Source organism: Botryllus schlosseri, chromosome 2, assembly GCF_051294905.1.
Source record: "Botryllus schlosseri isolate E-star chromosome 2, Bs_hap1, whole genome shotgun sequence".
NCBI lineage: Eukaryota > Metazoa > Chordata > Ascidiacea > Stolidobranchia > Styelidae > Botryllus > Botryllus schlosseri.
The window spans coordinates 20,692,346-20,714,431 of NC_137237.1; the positions used below are offsets into that span (position 1 = coordinate 20,692,346).

The 22,086-nt window shown below is 41.8% G+C and overlaps 1 protein-coding gene and 1 long non-coding RNA gene across 2 annotated transcripts in view; both read left to right on the forward strand.

Moving 5' to 3' along the window:
- Positions 1 to 22,086, forward strand: part of LOC145434101 (uncharacterized) — an 83,160-nt gene that overhangs the window by 8,833 nt on the left and 52,241 nt on the right. The window lies entirely within an intron of this gene.
- LOC145434098 (uncharacterized) lies at positions 991 to 18,894 on the forward strand. Its single transcript, XM_080311395.1, has 4 exons — positions 991 to 3,510; positions 8,653 to 8,838; positions 16,977 to 17,308; positions 18,344 to 18,894. Exons 1-4 carry the CDS (start codon positions 3,435 to 3,437, stop codon positions 18,737 to 18,739), a joined length of 990 nt encoding a protein of 329 aa, XP_080167521.1. The 5' UTR covers positions 991 to 3,434; the 3' UTR covers positions 18,740 to 18,894.

The window sequence follows — 22,086 nt, forward strand, 5'->3', positions numbered from 1 at the left end:
AGGATGCGGCCGAGCGGCGAGAGTGGGATCAGCTGACGTCGCGGCAATAGCGATGTGCAAACGCGCCACAGAGAAACGCTGCGCTGTTGACACTTTTTCTATGCGTTCCGGTACAAGCGAGCACACACCAGCCTTTGACTTGTAAGGGTAGAACTTGGTCCACAGAATGTATTAGGGCCCTACCAATTTTCGCGCAATATCCTTCAGCTGATAAAGATATGTAGGCTACGTCTAAGTAGTCTACATTGGATATGTCAGACCTTTCAGAGGTTCCCACCATCCCTAGTAGATATGGTAGGCGCTGTTCGAAATAATAAAGCGCAAATATCCCGATTCTGAAGCACGAATAAAAAGTACAGAAGCATTTACTGCCATTAGATGGGGGTCTGATTCCAAAGACTACTCCAAGTCGTTTCGACACCTTCCTATCTTTTTATTGTATCGCATTTTTGTGGTGTATTGAACTGATAAAAATTGCTAATAAACCGAACCAAGAACCAAGATTTGCTTCGTTGTGTTAATGTAATTTCGCCAAAAGAATATAAATGAATTTAATGTATCGCATATTCGTGCTGGTTACAGTTGCAGCTGCATTCTATATCCAAGGACTCCACCACCGTACAAATATGTAATTTTGTATATTGGTGTAACAGATAGCAAATAGCAACCACACGTATAATACTCGCGGTCAACTAGCGTAGGCAAGAAACTTGAGAACTATTAATGTTGCTACTTCGCTGCGATTATGCGACGCCACTTTGGTAACACAATGTAATCGTATTGCTGAATGCACCTTTTGTCTCTCATTCATCATCGCCCACGGGTCGGAAAGTAGATAATAAAGGCAAAGGGTAACGTTCAAGTCTGATATCCGATTCACGTTATCGCGTCGCTGCCCGATATCTGTTTCGGAACAGCGCCCACTAGCGACAGGACAACGGTATTTCATGCGCTGACTGAGTTACGAACGGATGGTTGTCTAATGCGCAATCTAGTGTCAGTTTGATGGCGATTGTCTCACGGCAGGAACGCTATCAAAGTTCAACTGTACCAGGAAAATTGAAGGCTGTGATATTCTCACTATAACGCCACCGCTCATGATTAATGGTGCAGTTGTGATGACATTATATCCGATGGCCGCTGCCCAATTTGTCAATTATCTGCGAAAACGTCTCGGATTGCCCTGTCATGAATGTAGTTACCCAGCGTTAAATCATTGTCATTCTGAGATACAAATTTCATGCCTGCAATCGTCGCTGTCAAATCGCCTGTCACAGCAACGCGACACGTAAATCCCGGTAACTTCTTTCCATGACAGCCAGCGATGACCACAGCCTTTCGAAGAGAGAGAAGCGCGTACGCGTTGCTGCGCAAGGCACGTTTTGTTTAGAAGAGAGGAAAGCGCAACGGGTGTTTTAGCCGTAGGTTCAAACGCGGCCGTTCGGACAACGCACCCGCTTGAACTTTTTCGAGGACTCGGAAACTGCAGCACGAGCCGAGCTCTTGCGAATGACCTCAGGATTGGGTTGGTCAGATTTTTTGACGGCTACTTTAATCAAGTGACCAATGGCGGATAGCTCTGCAAAATTCATGGATGGGATATCGCTTTTATGACAGTTGTTGATCTTGGCTAGTCGTCGATCGGATTGTCGCCACATTGATTTTTGGCAGTACAGAATATGCGTGCGCCGTTTATTTATGCATATGTTATCATCTGCAGGGGAGGCGTGTCTTCATTTTGAATTAATTGGAGGGTTGGGGAGCGCGCGCATACTTTAATAATTAAGAAGAAGTGTAGATCTTGAAAAAAAGTGAGGTAATGTAAGGCGTGATTGTGAGGTACTAAAAGTTGTGGGGCCACCGCAACTCGCAAGTTACAGATTCGACGCGTTCGCCATTACTGAAAGTTTAGCAAGTACTCTGCAGTCGGCAGCACCATTTGTTTACGAACACGAACGAAGAAGCGCCCTTGTAGAGCTAATCTTTTGAATACTGCCTTGCAGCATTGCTTTTCAACTGCTACCGCAAGACGGTTTCCGTGACAAAATTTCAGGGCCAAACGCTCTGTAATTACTGAATGTTTCATGTCGCAATATATGATTTATTTATACCTCAGTGGTTCATAATCCTTCATGTTACAATGCCAACGCTGTGACTTTGTGATAATTAAAACTAGGTTCCTTTACACGGGCGGGGTCGGGACTGATAGATATCGAAAAACAAGATCAATCAATTTTTTGTAGAGATTCATCCTTCCAAACCAACACGCAACAATATGTCGGGAACTTTGAGTAAAACCCAAGTGACAAATGTTAACTCAATGTTTCGAATGCTCGTTGCAAACGAAATCTTCTATCTCGTACGCAACGCCCAATATTCTTTGAATGTGCGGCCTACGTTGTGCGCTTTACTGACCGCTGCGTTGTAATTGCGAAGGGTCATTAGGGAGGTTCAATCAAGTGCGCGCGCTCTCTCCTTTAGCTAATTTATAAGGCGAGATTTGGATTTTTCAAGATCAGTGCAGCGACGGATTAAAGGAGACATTACATATTGCAATGCGGAGCATCGTAAATATCTTCAGCTGAACGCAGATAAATTTTGTGTGATAAGGCTTGCCTCATTATGATATTGTGCCTTGTAACTCGCCCAATTCAACGTTTCAAAACTGTGCAATGTGCCAACGCGGAAGCATGAGGGCAGTTTTCCAGGTTTTCATGGTGTTCAAAATCCCTGTAGTGATATACGGAACAAACGTGGTTATGGCAAAGGCAACGTATCTTGTCAGCTTGATAATCGTCAAGTGCAGATTGTGCACTGTGCAGGCTTTACTCCTGTACAACCTTCATGATAACCACATTGAGACTAAGTCCTATGCAATCGCTAGGATCCGAACGAAATTGAAAGAATACGTTACCGTTAAGCCCATCATCAACGCACAACTCGCGCATGCCGTGAAACATTACCGCTTCCTGTGTATCTGGGTCAGTGTGCGTGCTTTGCGAACTCCTGGCGGTAACTCACGGAACTGTGTCACACCGCGGTTCTGTCGCTGTTTTGCACAAATAACTTGGGAGTGAGGCTACTGATGATAGAGACTCCCTGCTATTCGATTACGGGTCAAGTGTGTACTTGTTCGTGTTTACGTCTTGTGAAATAAATGGATTAAAATGCGAAGCCGACACCGTGGATCATGTCGCATTGGCCCGTGTTCATTAGCTGGAGCAATTCGTTGTGTTTTATGCGATTACCAGAATGTGACTTCGCAATCGGTTGCTATCTATCAAGAAAAAGCTTAAGAAAGCCTCACATACTGCAGCGTACGCACCGCGTTCATGATTCTAACCTTGTGCTGTTGTTTTCATTTTGATGACACCCTTAGCTAGATCGGATTATCTGCTTAATTCTGAGGCTTCCATCAACTTACGAATCCGCGGATGATGGAGAGAAGTGACACTTACGACCCACAAAAGATTGGATTGAGAAGAGCGAGTGACTCTGTCTTTGAGGGAGGTGAGTCTTCACAATATGATATGAATATTATATGCTGGTGTCGGTTCGCTGCTCAATTCTGCATTGCTGCAACGTGGATGTACTTAAAAGTTGATAAAACCTTCCTGAAATCCATCTTATTATACAATTTATTTAACAAAGCAGATTAATTTGCTTTTTTTGTGATGCCACCGTGTTTGAATTTATTGTTGGTCGAATTTCAACGGTAACTCGACTCAATGTAACACTGGTTCTGATAACAGCAAGAGAGCATATCGCGAGGTGCAGTTAATTTAGTTCCACTTGGTGACCGACATAGCACTGGTCCTTCACTGCAACCACTGGTAAGAAATTACGCATTGGTTTGCAATAACCATGTGACTCGCGCTAATTGCTCTGGGCCGATATCCTACTCACCCGCTCATATCCATTTTATAATGGATTTTTTAGTGCACTATTACAGCAGACTTATGCCGCTGATGTCATCAGCTCTCTGCTCTAGTGAAACAAAAATATGCTGGTCCAAGATAATCAGTGCCGAGGAGGCGAGGACTGTTAGAGATTTATGACACAATGACCCATCCTTATGATTATGACGTCACCACGAAAAGGTGATAGCAGAAAAATGATGAATACACTTTGACGCCGACCAAACATAAAGTAGATTCGGTCTGGTGGGAGATGCAATCATTATTTGAGAGTCATGTTATGTGATGTAATAATTTTTACATAATCAAATACAGTAGAATTGTGACAAACTGAATTATTATTGCAATAACCTTTGCAACAACCTTTTGGAGTTTTCATTTGTGGTATTTCGATTTTCCACTCAGTTCATTCCACAGTCCACACTGACAGCCGTCATATTCAATTGGAATTCTTAACTCCCTTGTGATATATGTCAATAATATTGTGCTTACAGTTATAGAAACGTACACAATCAATTAACATTGTCGAAGAAACTAATGTCGGGCTTCGGTATCGACGTATCGGTATATCTTACCGCATTTGACCCGGTGCTTAACAAACGTCGTGGTACACAGTGTCGCGTCGTGACCTCGTCGGATGCATGCTTCGTATAATACGTGCATCAGAGTTTTTGTTAGAACTAATTCCCGACACCTCCACGTAACGCCTAGCTGTGCCGAACGCAAAAGTCGTTTGGGGGCATTCATGATGTTAAAATGACTCGAGGCATCCACCGGAAGAGCCTAGATCTTGTATCGACACGGTTGCGTTCTGCAAGGTGTGGCCTTTCCGTGATTTTTAATCAGATATATTGACATCAAACGTTGTCGATAAGATGCGAGATTGTTACTAAATTCGGCTGTGAGCGTCGAAATCTATAGGCTCACATTTTAAAATTATTCGGTTCACAAGCACCGCGTTCGGGAATTCGCGCGGCAACCAGTGTAATCTGATACTTCTTTGCGAATGCGAGACGTGAATTCGCTCCAGCGAGAGGATGCCGAGAAAATAATTTCCGCGCGTTGCAAAGTTTTCGTATGATTTTCGAATTGCCCCCAGCCTTCATTACGTTAAAAATAACGAGATGAAACATAGGATGATTCAGACGGCGCGTTGGCCTATTGTAAAATCTACTCCAGCTTCCCTCTGTAACGTGAGACAGCATTTCCAATACCACAAACAGGAAGAAAATGTAGGTCGATTGCCAACTGTGTCGAAACGCTTAAACGCGATGCCTGATCGGCGCAAAAGCTGGCGTGGTTATTCCTATAAATCTACGAAGTATGTATAGCTTTACGAAAACGTCTATTCACCGCACCATTTCGAATTTATTTTAACATTACCGTTGATTTTGTTGCGCATTATTGTGAAAATACCGCAGCGGGTAATTATTAAATATATTTTTTAATCCATTGATTCAAATGCTGCATGAAAGTTAAGAGCTGCAATGAAACAGTTCTCCAAATACACTGTACACAAGGGCCAAGGAAACTAACCCCAAATAATCTAACTCAATTTGGTATAATCACCGTCTTCGCTCCTCGTATCAAAGTGCCATTGTGCGGTTACATAATTTGAGCTGCGCATCAAGTACATAGGATTTATGGCAAAGTTGTACTGTAAACCCGCAAGTTTATCTTTAACCGACAATACGATTCGGTAGCACTTGAACCAGCTTGACCCTAGGAGATATTAGACGTGAGCTTGATAATGAATATCTTGCGTACTGACAATAGCACGATCACGTGATCGCATTCGCTCATTTCTCCGAAATTGTGTAATAACACGACGGGCGCCAACGCCCGAGGGCGAGGCGTTCGGCCATTTGATTTCGATGGCAGATAGCTTTTGAGGTTAAAGTCTTGAATAAAATATCCGGTCGAGGTGCTTCGACTTCTGTGTGTGTAATTAGCGAGGAAATCTAATGCGATCAAATGGTCCCGTATAGCAAAAATATTGAAACGAAGAACTTCTTCTCGTCCCAATTACGGGCGGAGCTACGCGCTGAAATACGGATTTATGTCGAACTTGATCGGAATATTGTCGGCTTGCGTAATCTAATATGTAGGTTCATGTCTTGGTGGTCACATATGGCTTTGTTTTGGGTGGGGGTTTTACGTTTATCTCGATTATTGAGCATGGTTATGGGGATTTGGGCAAACGAAAAAAAGATCGTATTTTTTTTACAAATTGCCCAATCGCGATCAAATTCGCAATGCGCGATGTCACGTAGGTCTTGTTACAAATGGTTTCTATCACTAAAAATCCTCCATCAGAATTAGTCACTGTTTCTAATAATTTTAAGAATTCTTTCGATGACAGTTAGGAGGATGAATAACCACCGAAATCTCATTCAATCCTTGGAGATATTTTCGTTGGTATACTTCTTCTCTGTATGGAATGATTAGAAAACAGTCTGTTACTTTTTGGTCAAGGCAGCCTATATACTTATTAACTATAGTCCAGGGGTGGCCAACCTTTTTGCTATTCACGGAAGCATTTCGAGTAGTCATGTAGCCTACGGCCGCATGCCGGGTCATAGTTCGTAATGAACAAACTGGACGCCAAATACCAAATTAAACTGTCCATGCCCATTTTAGGTGAGCTCCAGACTAACCTTATCTATTCATATCGGTTTACTAGATAGGCTACGCACCGAAATCGCGAGTGGTTATGTTATGAATAGATTCTTAATGGTCGCGCAAAGCGCGAAAAAATTTCAGATTCACGACTGTATTTTGTCAGTTCGCAGTTTCACATATTACTATCAAACATTTTTCCTTTCTCAGCCAATGTGATAAGATTCCCCGGTAAAATTGATGGAGGGTGTGTTTTCGAAAATTTAGGGCAAGTTATAAATGATGATGTATCTACGGGTGGACCAATTGTGATAAGTCACTTTGTTATTTCTTGACCTCCCATCAGGATTGGCGGTATATTGGAAAGATATCGAAATCACCCAAACGCACCATAGAAACAAATTTCTTTCGCGAGGAGGACACGATTCCAAGTTTGTATTTCTATATGGGGCGCATCATTTTTCGTTGCTGTTTACATCTGTACTGTGGTGCTTAGGGTGCAAAGGACGCTGCAATATTATAACCGAAAAATGAAGTCGCGTTGAATCGCGCGCAGCAGGAAGAAAAAAATTGATCAAAATCTCCTAAAAATGTATGAGTAAATTCGCCAATTCAATTTTCATGTCGACGGCCGCCAACACATTCTAATTGAAATACGCGTCCACGGCCGCACAAATTTTCTGCAGCGGCGGCAGGTAGGCCACCCCTGCTATAGTCCATAGTATAGTTACTATATTGTAGGAGTTTTAACATGCAAAAGAAGATTGCCCACGTGGAAAGGTATATTTCCGTTTAGTTGTCAACACACCTCGTAGAAACACAATGCATTCACTGAGATCCGCCTATTATATATCACTGCAAACGACTCATTTCAACAAATTCCTTCATATTCTAATCTTATAATCGTTAATGATTGTCGTGACCCGAGATGACGTTCATTAATTACTTCTTCTTGTGAATAATTTTGCAGAGCTCTCGATAAGCCATCACGGTCCATTTTGTACGAACCCACTATATTTGTTCAGTCCCGATTCCGATGTGTGCAGATGTCACGATTATTCGGAGAGATCGTGGTATTTGAGTTACAATTTTAGGGGGAAACGCTTTTTCAGCTATGGCCTGTGGAATGAATACAATTCAATAGCTTTACTTACCACAAATATCATCATGTTTCAAGCTAACATACCCCCATAGACGCTCGAGAACAGGTACGAACTTGATTGCTAATGTACCGAGATTCGTGTTGATATTGCAAGATTGTTCTCTATCCAAGTGTAATCTACAACATCATGCGTATTGACCGAATCACGAATGGCAGTATAATCGGTTTTAATCACCTTGGTTCGGGATTAGCTTGTGCATATTTTTGGCCTATAGGATGAATATTAACAGCTACATGGCTGTCACTTCAATTCCTATTGCACTTTGCACACGGTTAGAAACAGCCATGTAACGATGTGAGCCGTTGTCAGGGATGAAAACATGAAATGCAGGCGCCTGACTTGAATTTCATTCCAGAGGTATTGACACATTTGCGATCACAAATCCTATACAAACTGACAGTCAACATTCGGCGTACTTGTTTTCCCTCAGATTCTGTAGCCGCGAGCTGAATAAGCACGTATCAATTTGTCATCGTTTAACCTACAGAGAGATCGTGGCCGAAATGTGTAGAAATTGTGGCCAGTTTCAGAGCAAATGTTGTAAAGTGAAGGGACTGCCAGCAGATGTTGGTGTGAGAAGTCTTTACAAAACTGCTGTAAAATGTTGCATTGCCGCCAATTACTTGCATCCTCAATGTTCAATGACTTATTGAAAGCTCTATCGATTGAGAACATACTGTTGCTGTTTCGAAGATTGCTACAGTATTTTATGTCTGATTAAACTACAGATTATTCGAATCAACTTTTGTGATCAACTGTCCGCGTGCGCGTCCCATTTAAACATGGTCATTGTTTGTGATTGTGACTGTCGCCAGAGTATAGGTGTTGGACTGATTGACTTTGCCAAATCTTTCCTACATTTTCGTTGCATCGCAATCTTGCAATGTTTTAAATTGATGGAATACGAATAAAAATGATTGATTGACAATGGTCATAATATCCATTTCCTCAAGGTGACTCCGAAGAATACCTGGGCCGCCCGCATATGTGCGAAACCTGCGGGAAACGATTCACGCTATTGGAAAACTTGAATCGGCATCAGATGATCCACACTAACGAAAGACCATACGTTTGCAATTATTGCAACAAGAAATTTCGACTCGCCCAACACCTGAAGGAGCACATTCGCATTCACACCGGTAAGTGCTGAACAGGGGTTTGTGACATTATTTGCCGTCAGGTGGCAGTGTTATGTCAACAGCGGACGAGTTCATAGTCCAAGTCTGCACGCGTGGTGGATTATCTGTTTCAAATTGGCCAATAGAGCAATGCACAGATTTTTAAAAAATTACGAACCTTTCCGCAGTGATTTTCGCAAAAAATAGATAATACGTGTAATTGACAGGCTTGTGACATATTATATTTGATCATCTGGTGAGGATTTTGACATATCGACTTCGTCCGCAGCTCTTGCCGACCCAGACATATGTACCTTCATTTTCTTTGCTCGCACATTTAATGCTAGCTTCCTGCTTCTCTTTTGGTGTACAATACACGTGCATCGTGCATGCATGCCTTATTACAAAACCTTTCTTCAATTTTCATTGCTAGCAATGAGCCCTGGTGTGTCTTTGATTGATAGACTTTACAAACTTATTTAGATCTTTCATATTCTTTGGTTTTATCGCGATCTTATGGTATTTTCAGTTGGTAAATAGATAGTGGAGTGGTTGCTTGAGTCCTTGAACAGGTGATGTACACTACATTCTTAGAACCAATACTTGCTAACTATGTATTTACGAAATAGTCGAAAATTATTGAAAGTTTCGGCAGCTTGATAACAACACCTGGAGATTATATGGGAAATCTCTCTTTCTAGTTCCAAGATTGCCACATTTCATATGACCCTCTATGTTGTCCAAAGACGTATGGCACAAATTCAGCAATGTATATCGAATTGTTATATGTACCGTAACAACACCAATCTGTTGACGTATGAAAATATTTCAGAGATGCGATGGGATATAGGGCAAAGCTCGACAGAGTTTGCACAATAGAATTATTCTAGGGCCTTCTTATGTCGGATAAAAACACCGATTGCCATGATGAACCCGCGCGACTCTTTTCAATGGCCTAGTTGCGCATGAACAGCGTTGCTGAAAACTATTGATCCGAACAAAATTTCGAAGACCCAATTGACCGAACCATAGCGGGAAAAAGGCTTCTTTGCCACAGGCTCTTCGCGAAGTAGGTATCGTTAAGTACTTCACTTCGAGAAATATGTAAAAGGAGACGACTAAAGCTGCGTTACTGAAGCGTAGAGTTATCTAGTTATTAGGTGAACTTTATTTGTTCGTGAGCCAATTCTGTCGCATTTCCCCATCGAAGACACACATACAATTCAATCAACCGATTCACCTATGATGACGCACGGGCACGGCCATCTAATCAGCACTTTGCATGGTGTTGAATAGAACAATATCTCGCTTAGAGATGCACGGGATTGTTTGTATAAGATTTTGGATTCTTAAAGGACAGAAATCTGGCAAACTTTTCTGATACAGGATTGGATCAGGGTTTACATTTTCGCCCCGTTGCCGCGTCCGGATCAGGACAGGGTTCTAAATTTCTAGTGCACGGAAGCAGAGGTGGTCAAAGTAGTCACCCTCGCTATTCAGGTAAAAGTAGAAATAACGCCGGAATTTTTACTCAATTAGAAGAAGGAGTGGTGGTTCACAAGTAAGTAAGTAGGCATTCTACGCCTATCTTTGCCTAAAAAACTTGAAACTGTCACGTAGAAGTACAAGTAGTCTAAAATCATAACTACTTAATAACTAGTGCAAGTAGGCAAAATCTACTTCAAGTGCTATAAAAATTAGAAGTACTTCGTTACTGACCACCTCTGCATGGAAGTGACTTTCTGTTTGTTTGCTTGGCCGTGTTTTTTATGAACTTGAACTCGGCTGGTTTCTGCATTGCACCACGGTGTCGAAAACTCCAATACATTACTGAGGTATAATTAGAAAAAGGTAGACTAAAGATGCAATAGGGCAATTCCCTGCACAGACAACCGATGTTCCCACCACTACCTCTCCAAATCTCCTGAAAGTTGGTACACTAACAGATGAGCTAATTCCAAACAGGATGAACTTGATTTTATGAAAATTGGACTTGGGGGCCAAAAGTTACGTCACTTTGAAAATTGACAATTTTCTGCTCATTTCAGGTCTGCACTTTCAGGTTTTATCAATGCAATATTCAAGAAGGTGTAGCTAGATGTTAGACGACAGTTGAGATACGGTACTTGGATTTATCTGAAGCTTGTCTGATCGTCTATATTTCCAAGTAAAATTTAATGCCCGCTAGGTTAGGGCCAAAGGTTAAATTGAGGGGGAATTTGGTCAATGGTCTAAAATCAGTCAGGCGTTACACGATTTAGACTGCGGATTGCTCAAAAACATATTAAAATATTTTGGAAAATAGGATCTTAAATGAAAGTTTGCTTCAAGGAGACTTCGTTCATAGCTGTTTGATTTTGGCTATTAGACTGTAAAGTGATGAAATTGCAGTTTCAAGAGCACACTTCATTTGCACATAGAAATGCAGTAGTAGTAGGGTGCGTTCGGACATCGAGTCTGGGGTGTGTGTGGACATCATGTCTGGGATGTGTTCCGACATCATGTCTTGGTTGTGTTCGGACTGTGTTGCCATTAAAACGTAGTGTCTGGGGTGAGTTCGTACTGTTTTGCCCCTCGGACATCGTGTCTGGGGTGGGTTCAGACAGTTTTGCAACTCGGACATCGGGCCGAGGGTGTGTTCGGAATGTGTTGCCATTCGGACATCGTGTCTAGGGCGCGTTCGGACATCATGTCAGGGGTGTGTTGCTACTCGGGCATCGTGTCTGAGGGGGCTCGGACATCATGCCTGGAGTGTGTTAGGATTGTGTTGTCAATTGGACATCGTGTCTGGATATTTTTGTGCTGCGCCAGATATGCCTCAGACCTGATATCTGCGCACAATTCTTATCCAGACATGCTCCGGAGCTGGTGCCTGCGTACTAAATACCTTCAGGCATTGTCCGAAACGGATATCTGCTCACTTAGTGGACACAGACATACGTCAGACGTGATACCCGCGTACTAAACGACGCGTGACCTATATATGACCTCTTTATTTGCGGTTTTTGCTTATTTCTGCGAGAGCTGGGTATATTCACAGTAGTGATAGCTGAGTATATCCACATCCACAGTAGTGATAGCTGAGTATATCCACAGCTATCACTACTCTGGATATACTCACCTCAACTATCACAGATAACACTACTGCAGATGTGGAAATACTCAGCTATCGCTACAGTGGATATACTCAGCTATCGCAGATATCAACAAAAACCGCAAATATAGAGGTCATAGGTCAAACGTCGTTTAGGACGCGGGCATCACGTCCGACGCATGTCTATGTCTATTAAGTGCGCAGATATCCGGTTTGGACCATGCCTGGGGGTATTTAGCACACAGGTATCAGCTCCGGAGCATGTCCGGATAAAAATAGTGCGCAGATATCAGGTCTGAGGTGTTCGGATTGTTTTGCTACTCGGACATCGTGTCTTGGGGGTGTTCAGATATTATGTCTTGGGTGTGTTCGGACTGTTTCGCAACGCGGACATCGTATCTGGGGGGAATTCGGATTGTGCTGTCACTCGGACTTCGTGTCTGGAAGGTGTTCGGACATCATGCCTGTGGTGTGTCCGGACTGTGTTGTTACTCAGACATCGTGTCTGGGATATGTTTGTGATGCGCCAAACATGCCTCAGACCTGATATCTGCCACTATTTTAATCTGGACAGTGGACATGCGTCGTAGCTCTTACCTGCGCACCAAATACCCCCAGACATATTCCGAATCTGATATCTGCGGGCTCAAGGGACACATACATGCGTCAGACGTGATACCCGCGTCCTAAACGACATTTGACCAATATATGACCTCTATATTTGCTGTTTTTGCTGATATCTGCAATTGCTGGGTATATCTACAGCAGTGATAGCTGAGTATATCCACAGTAGTGATAGCTGGGGATGTACTCAGCTATCACTACAGTAAATTTGGATATACTCAGCTACCACTACTGTGGATATACCTAGCTATCGCAGATATCAGCAAAAACGCGTCGTTTAGGACGCGGGCATCACGTCTGACGCATGTCTGTGTCCAGATATTCGTTTCGGACAATGCCTGAAGGTATTTAGTGCGCAGGCATCAGCTCCGGAGCACGTCTGGATAAAAATAGTGCGCAGATATCAGGTCTGGGGCATATCTGGCGCAGCACAAAAATATCCAGACACGATGTCCAATTGACAACACAATCCTAATACACTCCAGGCATGATGTCCGAGCCCCCTCAGACACGATGCCCGAGTAGCAACACACCCCTGACATGATGTCCGAACACGCCCTAGACACGATGTCCGAATGGCAACACATTCCGAACACACCCTCGGCCCGATGTCCGAGTTGCAAAACTGTCTGAACCCACCCCAGACACGATGTCCGAGGGGCAACACAGTCCGAACACATCCAAGACATGATGTCGGAACACATCCCAGACATGATGTCCACACACACCCCAGACTCGATGTCCGAACGCACCCTACTACTACTGCATTTCCATGTGCAAATGAAGTGTGCTCTTGAAACTGCAATTTCATCACTTTACAGTCTAATAGCCAAAATCAAACAGCTATGAACGAAGTCTCCTTGAAGCAAACTTTCATTTAAGATCCTATTTTCCAAAATATTTTAATATGTTTTTGAGCAATCCGCAGTCTAAATCGTGTAACGCCTGACTGATTTTAGACCATTGACCGAATTCCCCCTCAGTTTAACCTTTGGCCCTAACCTACAGGGCATTAAATTTTACTTAGAAATATAGACGATCAGACAAGCTTCAGATAAATCCAAGTGCCGTATCTCAACTGTCGTCTAACATCTAGCTACACCTTCTTGAATATTGCATTGATAAAACCTGAAAGTGCAGACCCGAAATGAGCAGAAAATTGTCAATTTTCAAAGTGACGTAACTTTTGACCCCCAAGTCCAATTTTCATAAAATAAAGTTCATCCTGTTTGGAATTAGCTCATCTGTGCGTGTACCAAATTTCAGGAGATTTGGAGAGGTAGTGGTGGGAACATCGGTTGTCTGTGCAGGGAATTGCCCAATAGTTTCTCAACCTTGAGCAGTATTTTTTGGATCCGGATTTGATCAGTATTGATTGAACAAGATTGGATCGGTATCCCGAAAAGCCTTGGTCCGTATACATATTTACTCACGCGAATTGTCAAGAAAATACAAACTATAACACCGCAGGGGAAAATAATTCACGACACATTAAATGCCAAGATCGCAGTTGCAAACGGCGCCACTTGTTGTCCCAAGGGTAACAAAATGTCAAAACGTTATACTGCTATAACCCGCAAGGGGGTGAACGTATTTCATCATATGACACATACTTTTTGATCGCAAATCTCATCAAATTGCTGCGTAAAGTGCATGTACCATATATCAGGTGTCATTCCCATTACTATAGCCAGGCGCGGTATTGTTTTGTTATCATTGTATGACATCGTCTGATATTTTCTTTGTTTTAATTCTTGTTTCATATCCGGAAAACTACCCTGACGTTATACTACGTTTATACCGGGGTTTCATGTACGTTACGCCAATCATACGTGTAACATAGCATTAGAGTTATGACTTGAGTATTTCTTGTTAATGTACGCTACACTCCTCGATCCCACCCTTCGGAGCTCCGACTACAATATTTATAAGCGAATATTTAAAGCGTTGACGTGCTAGCCATTTATAAGCTGCTAAAATATAATTAGTTGATGCATGCGTAGATTACATACCAATCCATGAACCTTGCTGAACCAGGCGATGATATACGACGTCGTGTTCGCGCGTATTGATTGACACGAGTGCATTTGAGGCGAATCTGCACGTAACGGGGATTTACTGAAATGTAGATCAATTGTTTCAATGGTCGTGTAAGCACATAAAACTGGACGCAACCATATACGGTGTGGATTATCATTTCGCTGCAGCTATTTTCGTGCGGTTACGCAAGACAACAAACAATCCGGCTCTCAGCGTGACATTTGACATTTCGAGAGCAGCGTTCTTGAGGATTAGCGATGTTGTGCTGGCCTAGATAAACATATATTTGCTGGTTAGCCAATGCATGGATGAATATTCATGCTGCAGCAGCTTACAGATATGTATGAGAAGCATAAAGCGATCATGCACAAGCAAAAAGGAAAATACATAACCCCGAAGTATCGCAAGAAACATAAAAAGTATATATAACGTATATTCGTTTAAACATGAATTTAATACCTTGCTACCTGAATTATTTGGTATCAGTTGCATTTCCATTTCCGGTTTTATTCAATTCCATTTTTTTAAAAATTATATGGATGAAGAGGTGAGTATTCGGCTTGCCATTGCATGCTTATAAGCGTAAGTTTCTTTTGGTGTTTAACTACCACTGGATAGTAATTCGTTAATGTGCACTGTGCATGTACACTGTACAGTTGTACACTGTACAGGCGTATACTTGCTTACACGAATTTCAACAAACAATAACTTCAATTCTGAAGTTTTGTATTCCAAACGGCTCGTTTATGAATAGCAGTACCATGGCAAATCAAAATGTGTGGCCCGTCATATGATAATGCGACACAATGAGAAACAAGAGAGCAGCATGCGCCACTTTATCATGCGTCACTTTGACGTGTGGTTCACAATCCCTAAACTTACCCTAACCCCACCCTAAACCCGAAAGCAATCCTTATATATATCCTAACCACAAACCTAGCCTTTACCCAGTCCTTAATCTAATTGAACCATACCCATCCTTAACACTAGATTTTACCCCCATGCCGTAGCGTCGCATACTATTTTGTCGCATGCTCTTATGTCCATTAGGGCTCTTCAAAAATGACTTTTTTTCTCAAATCGCACTGGCTACTTGATCAAAATTGTTAGGTTACCTAATTTAAGCCTACACATCAAATTTGGTTCAATTCTAACAAGTAGCCGCATTGCTACAGGAGAAGAAAGTTTCTATATATTATATAAAAGTAAATAACAAAAAATTTGAAAATTTTCTGTTCACCCCGTGAATGTGTTAGGTTGTCTATAGAAACGATGTTCACCAAATTTGTTTGAATTCCAACCAGTAAAAGCGGAGTTGTTGCCGTCGAAAAATTTAAATTTGAATAAAATAGTATTTACGGTGGGCACCACTATGATAAATAATTAAAGAAATGGTCACTGTAGATACTATTTTATTCATAATCCAAATTTGTCGAGGGCGATAACTCCGCTTCCACTATTTGGAATTGAACCAAATTTGGTGAACATCGATTCTATAGACAACCTAACACTTTCATGGGGTGAACAAATTTTTTGTTATTTACTTTTATATAATAAATAGAAACTTTCTTCTCCTGTGGCAATGCGGCTACTGGTTGGAATTAAACCAAATTTTGTGTGTAGGCTTAAATTAGGTAACCTAACAATTTTATCAAGCAGCCAGTGCGATTTGAGAAAAAAAGTCATTTTTGAAGAACCCTAATGTCCATGGACCATCAAAACTTCCGAAGTTTTACCAAATGAACCTATGACTATAAAGCCATCATTTTCAACACCTTATGAAACAAGGGAGGACTTTTTGAATACCGGCAGTGATGTTGACCGACTGATGTCGTGAATATGCAGCCGGGGCCTACGATACTTATATAGATATACTTAAATATCGTAGGCCGCGATGCAGCCAATTCCATTCAGTAGTCATACCTGGAAAAATTATACTCCCTCTGCTAGTCAAATAACACACCAAGCACCTGTGCCCCTAGGTTATCTAAGTAAATCATTCGATTTTAAACTGTTTACAGTCGCCGAACAGTTCGGCCATTTACTTTACCGCGCAATAAAATGTAAATGAAAATCGCGCTCTTCGCCGATTTCCACCATAGCGTAGAGTGCAAAACTGATAAACGGCACTTTTTAGTGCCCAACTTCGGTTTCCCATCCGTTCCAGTGGGTAAAAACAAGTCAAATGCACCATTTCTTACGAAGATGCTCATGTTACCGATTACAGAACCCACTGCACCCATCTCCGTAACCATTTTATGTATTTGACTCGTTTTCACCCATCGGAGAGGGTGTGACAGCAAAACTTGATACCAAGAATCACCACCTATGGCTCTCATGTCTCTAACGTGTACTTTGTTCCGAATAACACGTCGACCATAAATCCAAATTCTTCCCGCAGGAGAGAAACCGTACAAATGCAAAACGTGCGGTCGCGCGTTCTGCCAAATCTCCAACCTGAAATCGCACGAGAAGACGCACACCAAAATCAAAGCGTTCAAATGCGACATATGCAGCAAGTGCTTCCGCCGCGCGTTCACTCTCAAGCAGCACAAGCTCACGCACACCAAAGGCTCGACGCAGTCCGACACACAAGCGACCGTTAACAAAAGCATGCCAAACTCGGTTTATCGCCCGTTTGTGAGAAAGCAAAACTCGCCGAATCACCTTCTCGAACTCGCCGAGCACGCTATGCACCGCCGTCGTTCGTTGGGCGACTCGAGACCCAGCCAGGTATGCGTGTTGTGCAGAGGCGGTCAGTAACGAAGTTGGTCCGCTTTTTCAAAGTACTGAAGTAGATTTTGCCTACTTGCACTACTTCCTCAAGCAGTTATGAGGATAAACTACTTCCGCTTCCACTTTACATTTTTTATGCAAAACCTCTTGTGCTAAAGCTAAACTCTGGATTTTGGATTAGAGATGTATTTACAATTACATCAATTTTTTGAGTGACACAACTTTGTACTAGAGCTGGGCATGGACCGGAGCCGGATTGGATATCCAGCCGGATTTTCTCCTTTTTGGCCGGAGCCGGATCAGTACTTTTTCTGATACGGCCGGAGTCGGATCTGAACCGGATCAGTCCTTTTTAACTAAGAAGAGCCCGCTTCCACCATCGAATCAACGGTTGAAGTGAAATGTTCATGGAGATAAACCCCATGCTAAGTCCAAGTTGGTGTAATTACTTCAGATAAGGGAGGTTTGATCTTTTAGTATTAGTTTTCTGTTTGTATTCAAAACTATCCTGTGAGTAGATAATTATTATCGGAGTTTTGCGAACCGGATCACGGTCATTTCTAGAATCCAGCCTAGGAGTCGGACCAGTGCTTAACAAACATGATCGGAGAAGGACAAGAGAATTTGTCGATCCGCTCAGCACTACTTTGCACACACTGTATCACGATAACTGGATGTGTGGTATCTTTTCGAAACTGAGTTCGCAGTGACATGTTTCATATTCTGTTGGTCGCGAGGATGTGTGTTGCAGTTTCGATCGTACTCAGTCAAGTCATATCGGATCAACTGCTGAAAGTATGCCACCCATCGACCAAATGCACTTGCTCATATCTTCATTTTCTACTTCCACTTGAAATAGTTTTGATATGTTTTGAAATCTAACTATACTTCTACTTGCAGTGGAGTAGAGTGTTATCTGCTTACTTCTAACTCTATACTTGAGAAGCCAACGTAGACGATTTTGACCATCTCTGCTGTCGTGCTCTCCAGCTAACCATATGCACGGTGTCAAGAACTTAATTTCTTTGACAGCTGCAACAAGCCGGATATCTACAAAGGTCCGGATACGGTGACACTTATCCAGTATCCTTGACATCCGCATGCCTGTCCCGACCTCGCATGTCTCCAATCTCGGCACCGGCCAGAATGACGCCTCCTTTCGTGTCCCCCGCGGCGCCTGGACGCATCCCGCAACCGTCCGAAGAAATGCTGCAGTGTCCGTCTCTGTCCGCGCTATTGCGTACGGATTGTGAAAGCCGGGAGATGGCGGGGTATCTACAAAATGCTTTTTCAGCGTCTGATAGCGGAAAGCCATCGGATGCGTCGGGGTCTGTGGGAAAAGTCCGGGTTCCGGGCGCGCTGGAATCGAATGAGATTGGACGTATTGCAAGAACCCGTGGAGATCGCGACACTAATTTTAGCAAGTAAGGCAGAAATTGAGAATGAGTATCACCAGCTGTAATTTTGGTCGAACAATCATAAGAGGTAGATGTTAGCCTTCACGCGAAGCCGCTATAGTAAGAAATCGATAGCGCAAGTGCATGCGCTCTTTACTTTTCTTGGTTCTGCATTGTATAAAATAACCGAAAACATCAACACAACGTCAATGAAATAGTCCGGAGAAGAAGAGATGTTCTCTCTGGTATTAGTAAGTCGGGTTCCGTAAAACTTGTCCATATCTAAATAACAGTACTACCACAAGCGGATATTGGAAATTGATTGCTCCAGACCTTATAACGATAATAATCAATTCCCATATGTTGCTCATATTGTCGTTCTTCTTTTCCTTCAATTAAAAGTTCTTGAATAGATTTGCGAGTGTTGCATATCCTGCATGCAGTCACACAGGGTCAAAATCATTCATCCTTGAGTATATACGCCACGATCGTATGACTTAACATATCGCTTTCACATCCGCTTACACCTACACCAACAATATCGTGCTATCCGACAAGTAGTCCATAGCATTTTCGTAATCCAGGCCAACTATTTCGGTACGATTGGGCTATTATTGGGCCGGTATTGGCTGACTGTGTAGATCGCGATAGGCTCCCGATACTATTTTAAATGACGTGGTGATGCAAACTTCGTTGCGCTGCAGAATAAAACCAGAGGTGCTCTATATCGGAGAACCACTTTTTCGTGGCTTATTGGTATTGTTATCGGGTGACATTCGATCTGCATCAAAATTACCGACTATGATAATATCTGTGGATCGAAGGCTTACTCCCCGATGTTTGTATACCAACACATTGCATACAATGTCACACACCTCCATTTACGCGTATACTGTTGTGGGCAAACAAGCGCGACGTATGTCTGGATGGTATTTTTTCGTGGAATGTAACATGTTTACTTTGAATATTGTTCATTGGTTTATCGATTCAGAGTTGATATCCGGAACCGGTTACATACTTTATCAGGGTTTCCGATTTCAATCTGAATGTCGAGACATACATTGACCAATATAGACACAATATAGTAAACATGCGGGGGGAAAACTCGACCTGGAATTGTTATCGCGATGGGTGACATAAATCCAACCGTCTTCCGAACCCCGTTATCCACATACCAACCATCGTCGAGGAGGTGTTTTATTCAGACATTTTGACTCTGGAAAATCCAAAGCACGAACCCGGACATCACAGAACTATCGAAGCCTATTGTCCAATTTTCCAAAACATGCATTTCGGTGTACAAGAGGATATTGCATGCGGGTAACCGATGATATTGATGGGCTGCATCAGCACAAGTGAATATGCGATTACAAAAATGTATTGGAGTTGTTGTTGGTGTATATTTTGTCGCTATCCGTTGTAACAATATACAAAAATATCAAATTGTCAGGTGTGTTTGTCAGATTTCAAAATGAAAATGGTTTTGTTACTCTAGGAAAAGCTAGATGACCAAGAGAAAATGTATTGTTACACTGGGTAAACGCCAGATCCCCCAAAGGAAAATGATATTTTTATCCAGGTAAATGACGGACCACCAAGTGAAAAAGGTTTGTAACCCAGGGAAAAATATATTTCCAAGCGAAAAAGGTTTGTTACCTGGGGAAAAATATATTTCCAAGTGAAAAAGGTTTGTTACCCAGGGAAAAAATAGATTTCAAAGTGAAAAAGGTTTCTTACTCTGGGAAAAAATAGATTTCCAAGTGAAAATGATATGTTTAGCCAGGTAAACGACGGACTGCCAAGTGAAAACGGTATTGGTACTCAGGTAAATGATAGTTTTCCAAACGAAAAGGGTTTGTTACCCAGGGAGAAAATATATTTTTAAAAGAAAATGATTAGTTACTCTAGGTAAAAGTATTTTTCCAAGTGAAAATAGTTTTTTGTTGTAGGAAAAAAAAAATAGATTTGTAAACGACAAGGGTTTGTTACTCTAGGAAAGGATAGATCGCCAAGTGAAAATGATAATTTTACACAGGTAAACGTCAGTTGTCCAAACCCGTATGATATTTTTGACTTGGGTAGGTATCTTGCGTTCAACGCTGGTAGTGTGATTGGTCTTGTTAAACGTAGTTGCCGAGTTGTACAATATACTTTTCGTGCGTGTACAATTACGAAGGGGTGGCAAATGAAATTGCTATTATGATCGTCAGAAGATTGTTGTTGTTTGTTGATTTGATTTGTCGGAGTAGCAAACCTATCATTCGCATATGACAAGAAAAATCATTACCGCGAATACATGTAACTGGCTCGCTCGGTCTCGACCAATGCAAAATAGATGATTCGTTTTTTGAAACCGTAGCGAAGACCACATGTAAATCGATGCGATAGACTTCTATCCCCTTACATTCAGTCGTGTCGTGTCCGTTTTAATATTTCTTGACTACATCGGAATGTCTATGTTGTAGAAAGTAAATACTTTTATGGAGTTGTGTGTTTAATGAAAGCGATTGGTTACAAGTATGTGTCGGGGAAAGAAAATTTATTTTTCTGTATGTGACGAAATGAAAATAGATTCGTGGTTTTAATTGAATTGTGACTGTGTTGTTTTAATGCACTTTTCAACAGGTAGACTTGACACTGAACAACAATTCGACTCACAAAAAATGTTTGTTGTATGATTTGTCACCGGTGTGCAAAGGGTTAGGAATATTTTTGATTTACTGCTACGGCATTGACATAACCCTCTGAAAGTGAGTATGCTTTTCTTTCACGAAAGTTTACGTGGCTCTGTTGTAATAAATTTGTGTTAACTAAACTCGGATGGATACCACAAATGTGCTGGCCTTGCACCACCAATCATTCTACAGGTTTGTAGCATGAGCGAATATTTTCGTGCATCATGAATATCTTTCGTATACACTTAGTATGAAATGAGATGTGTGGAACAATAACTAGTGTCGTACAAAGTGTTGTGTTTGATTGCTTACTTTTTATCAATGTCTTTGTGATGTTAAAAGACGACTGAGTTTTCATTTACATTAAGCGGAGAAACTCATGTAATAAATTTTACTCATTTGAAAATCGACTCGCGTGAAAATACCGATCAATGGAGTAGCAATATCAATATGGGTGGTATATTATTTTTCGCGATATGCACCAACCTTCTAAGTATAACTTTTCAAAAATTTATCATGTCATAGAAAAGTTGGTTTTTATGAAATCGAAACAAATATACTTCGATTATCACGACAAAGGAATTGAGATCAACGCAGTATTTCGAAATGGTATGTTCTGCAATCGCTAAATATCAAACTGTGCATACAACTCGGTTAGGTAAACGACCCAGTTACAAGGTGGATGTATTCTTGATGTACAGAT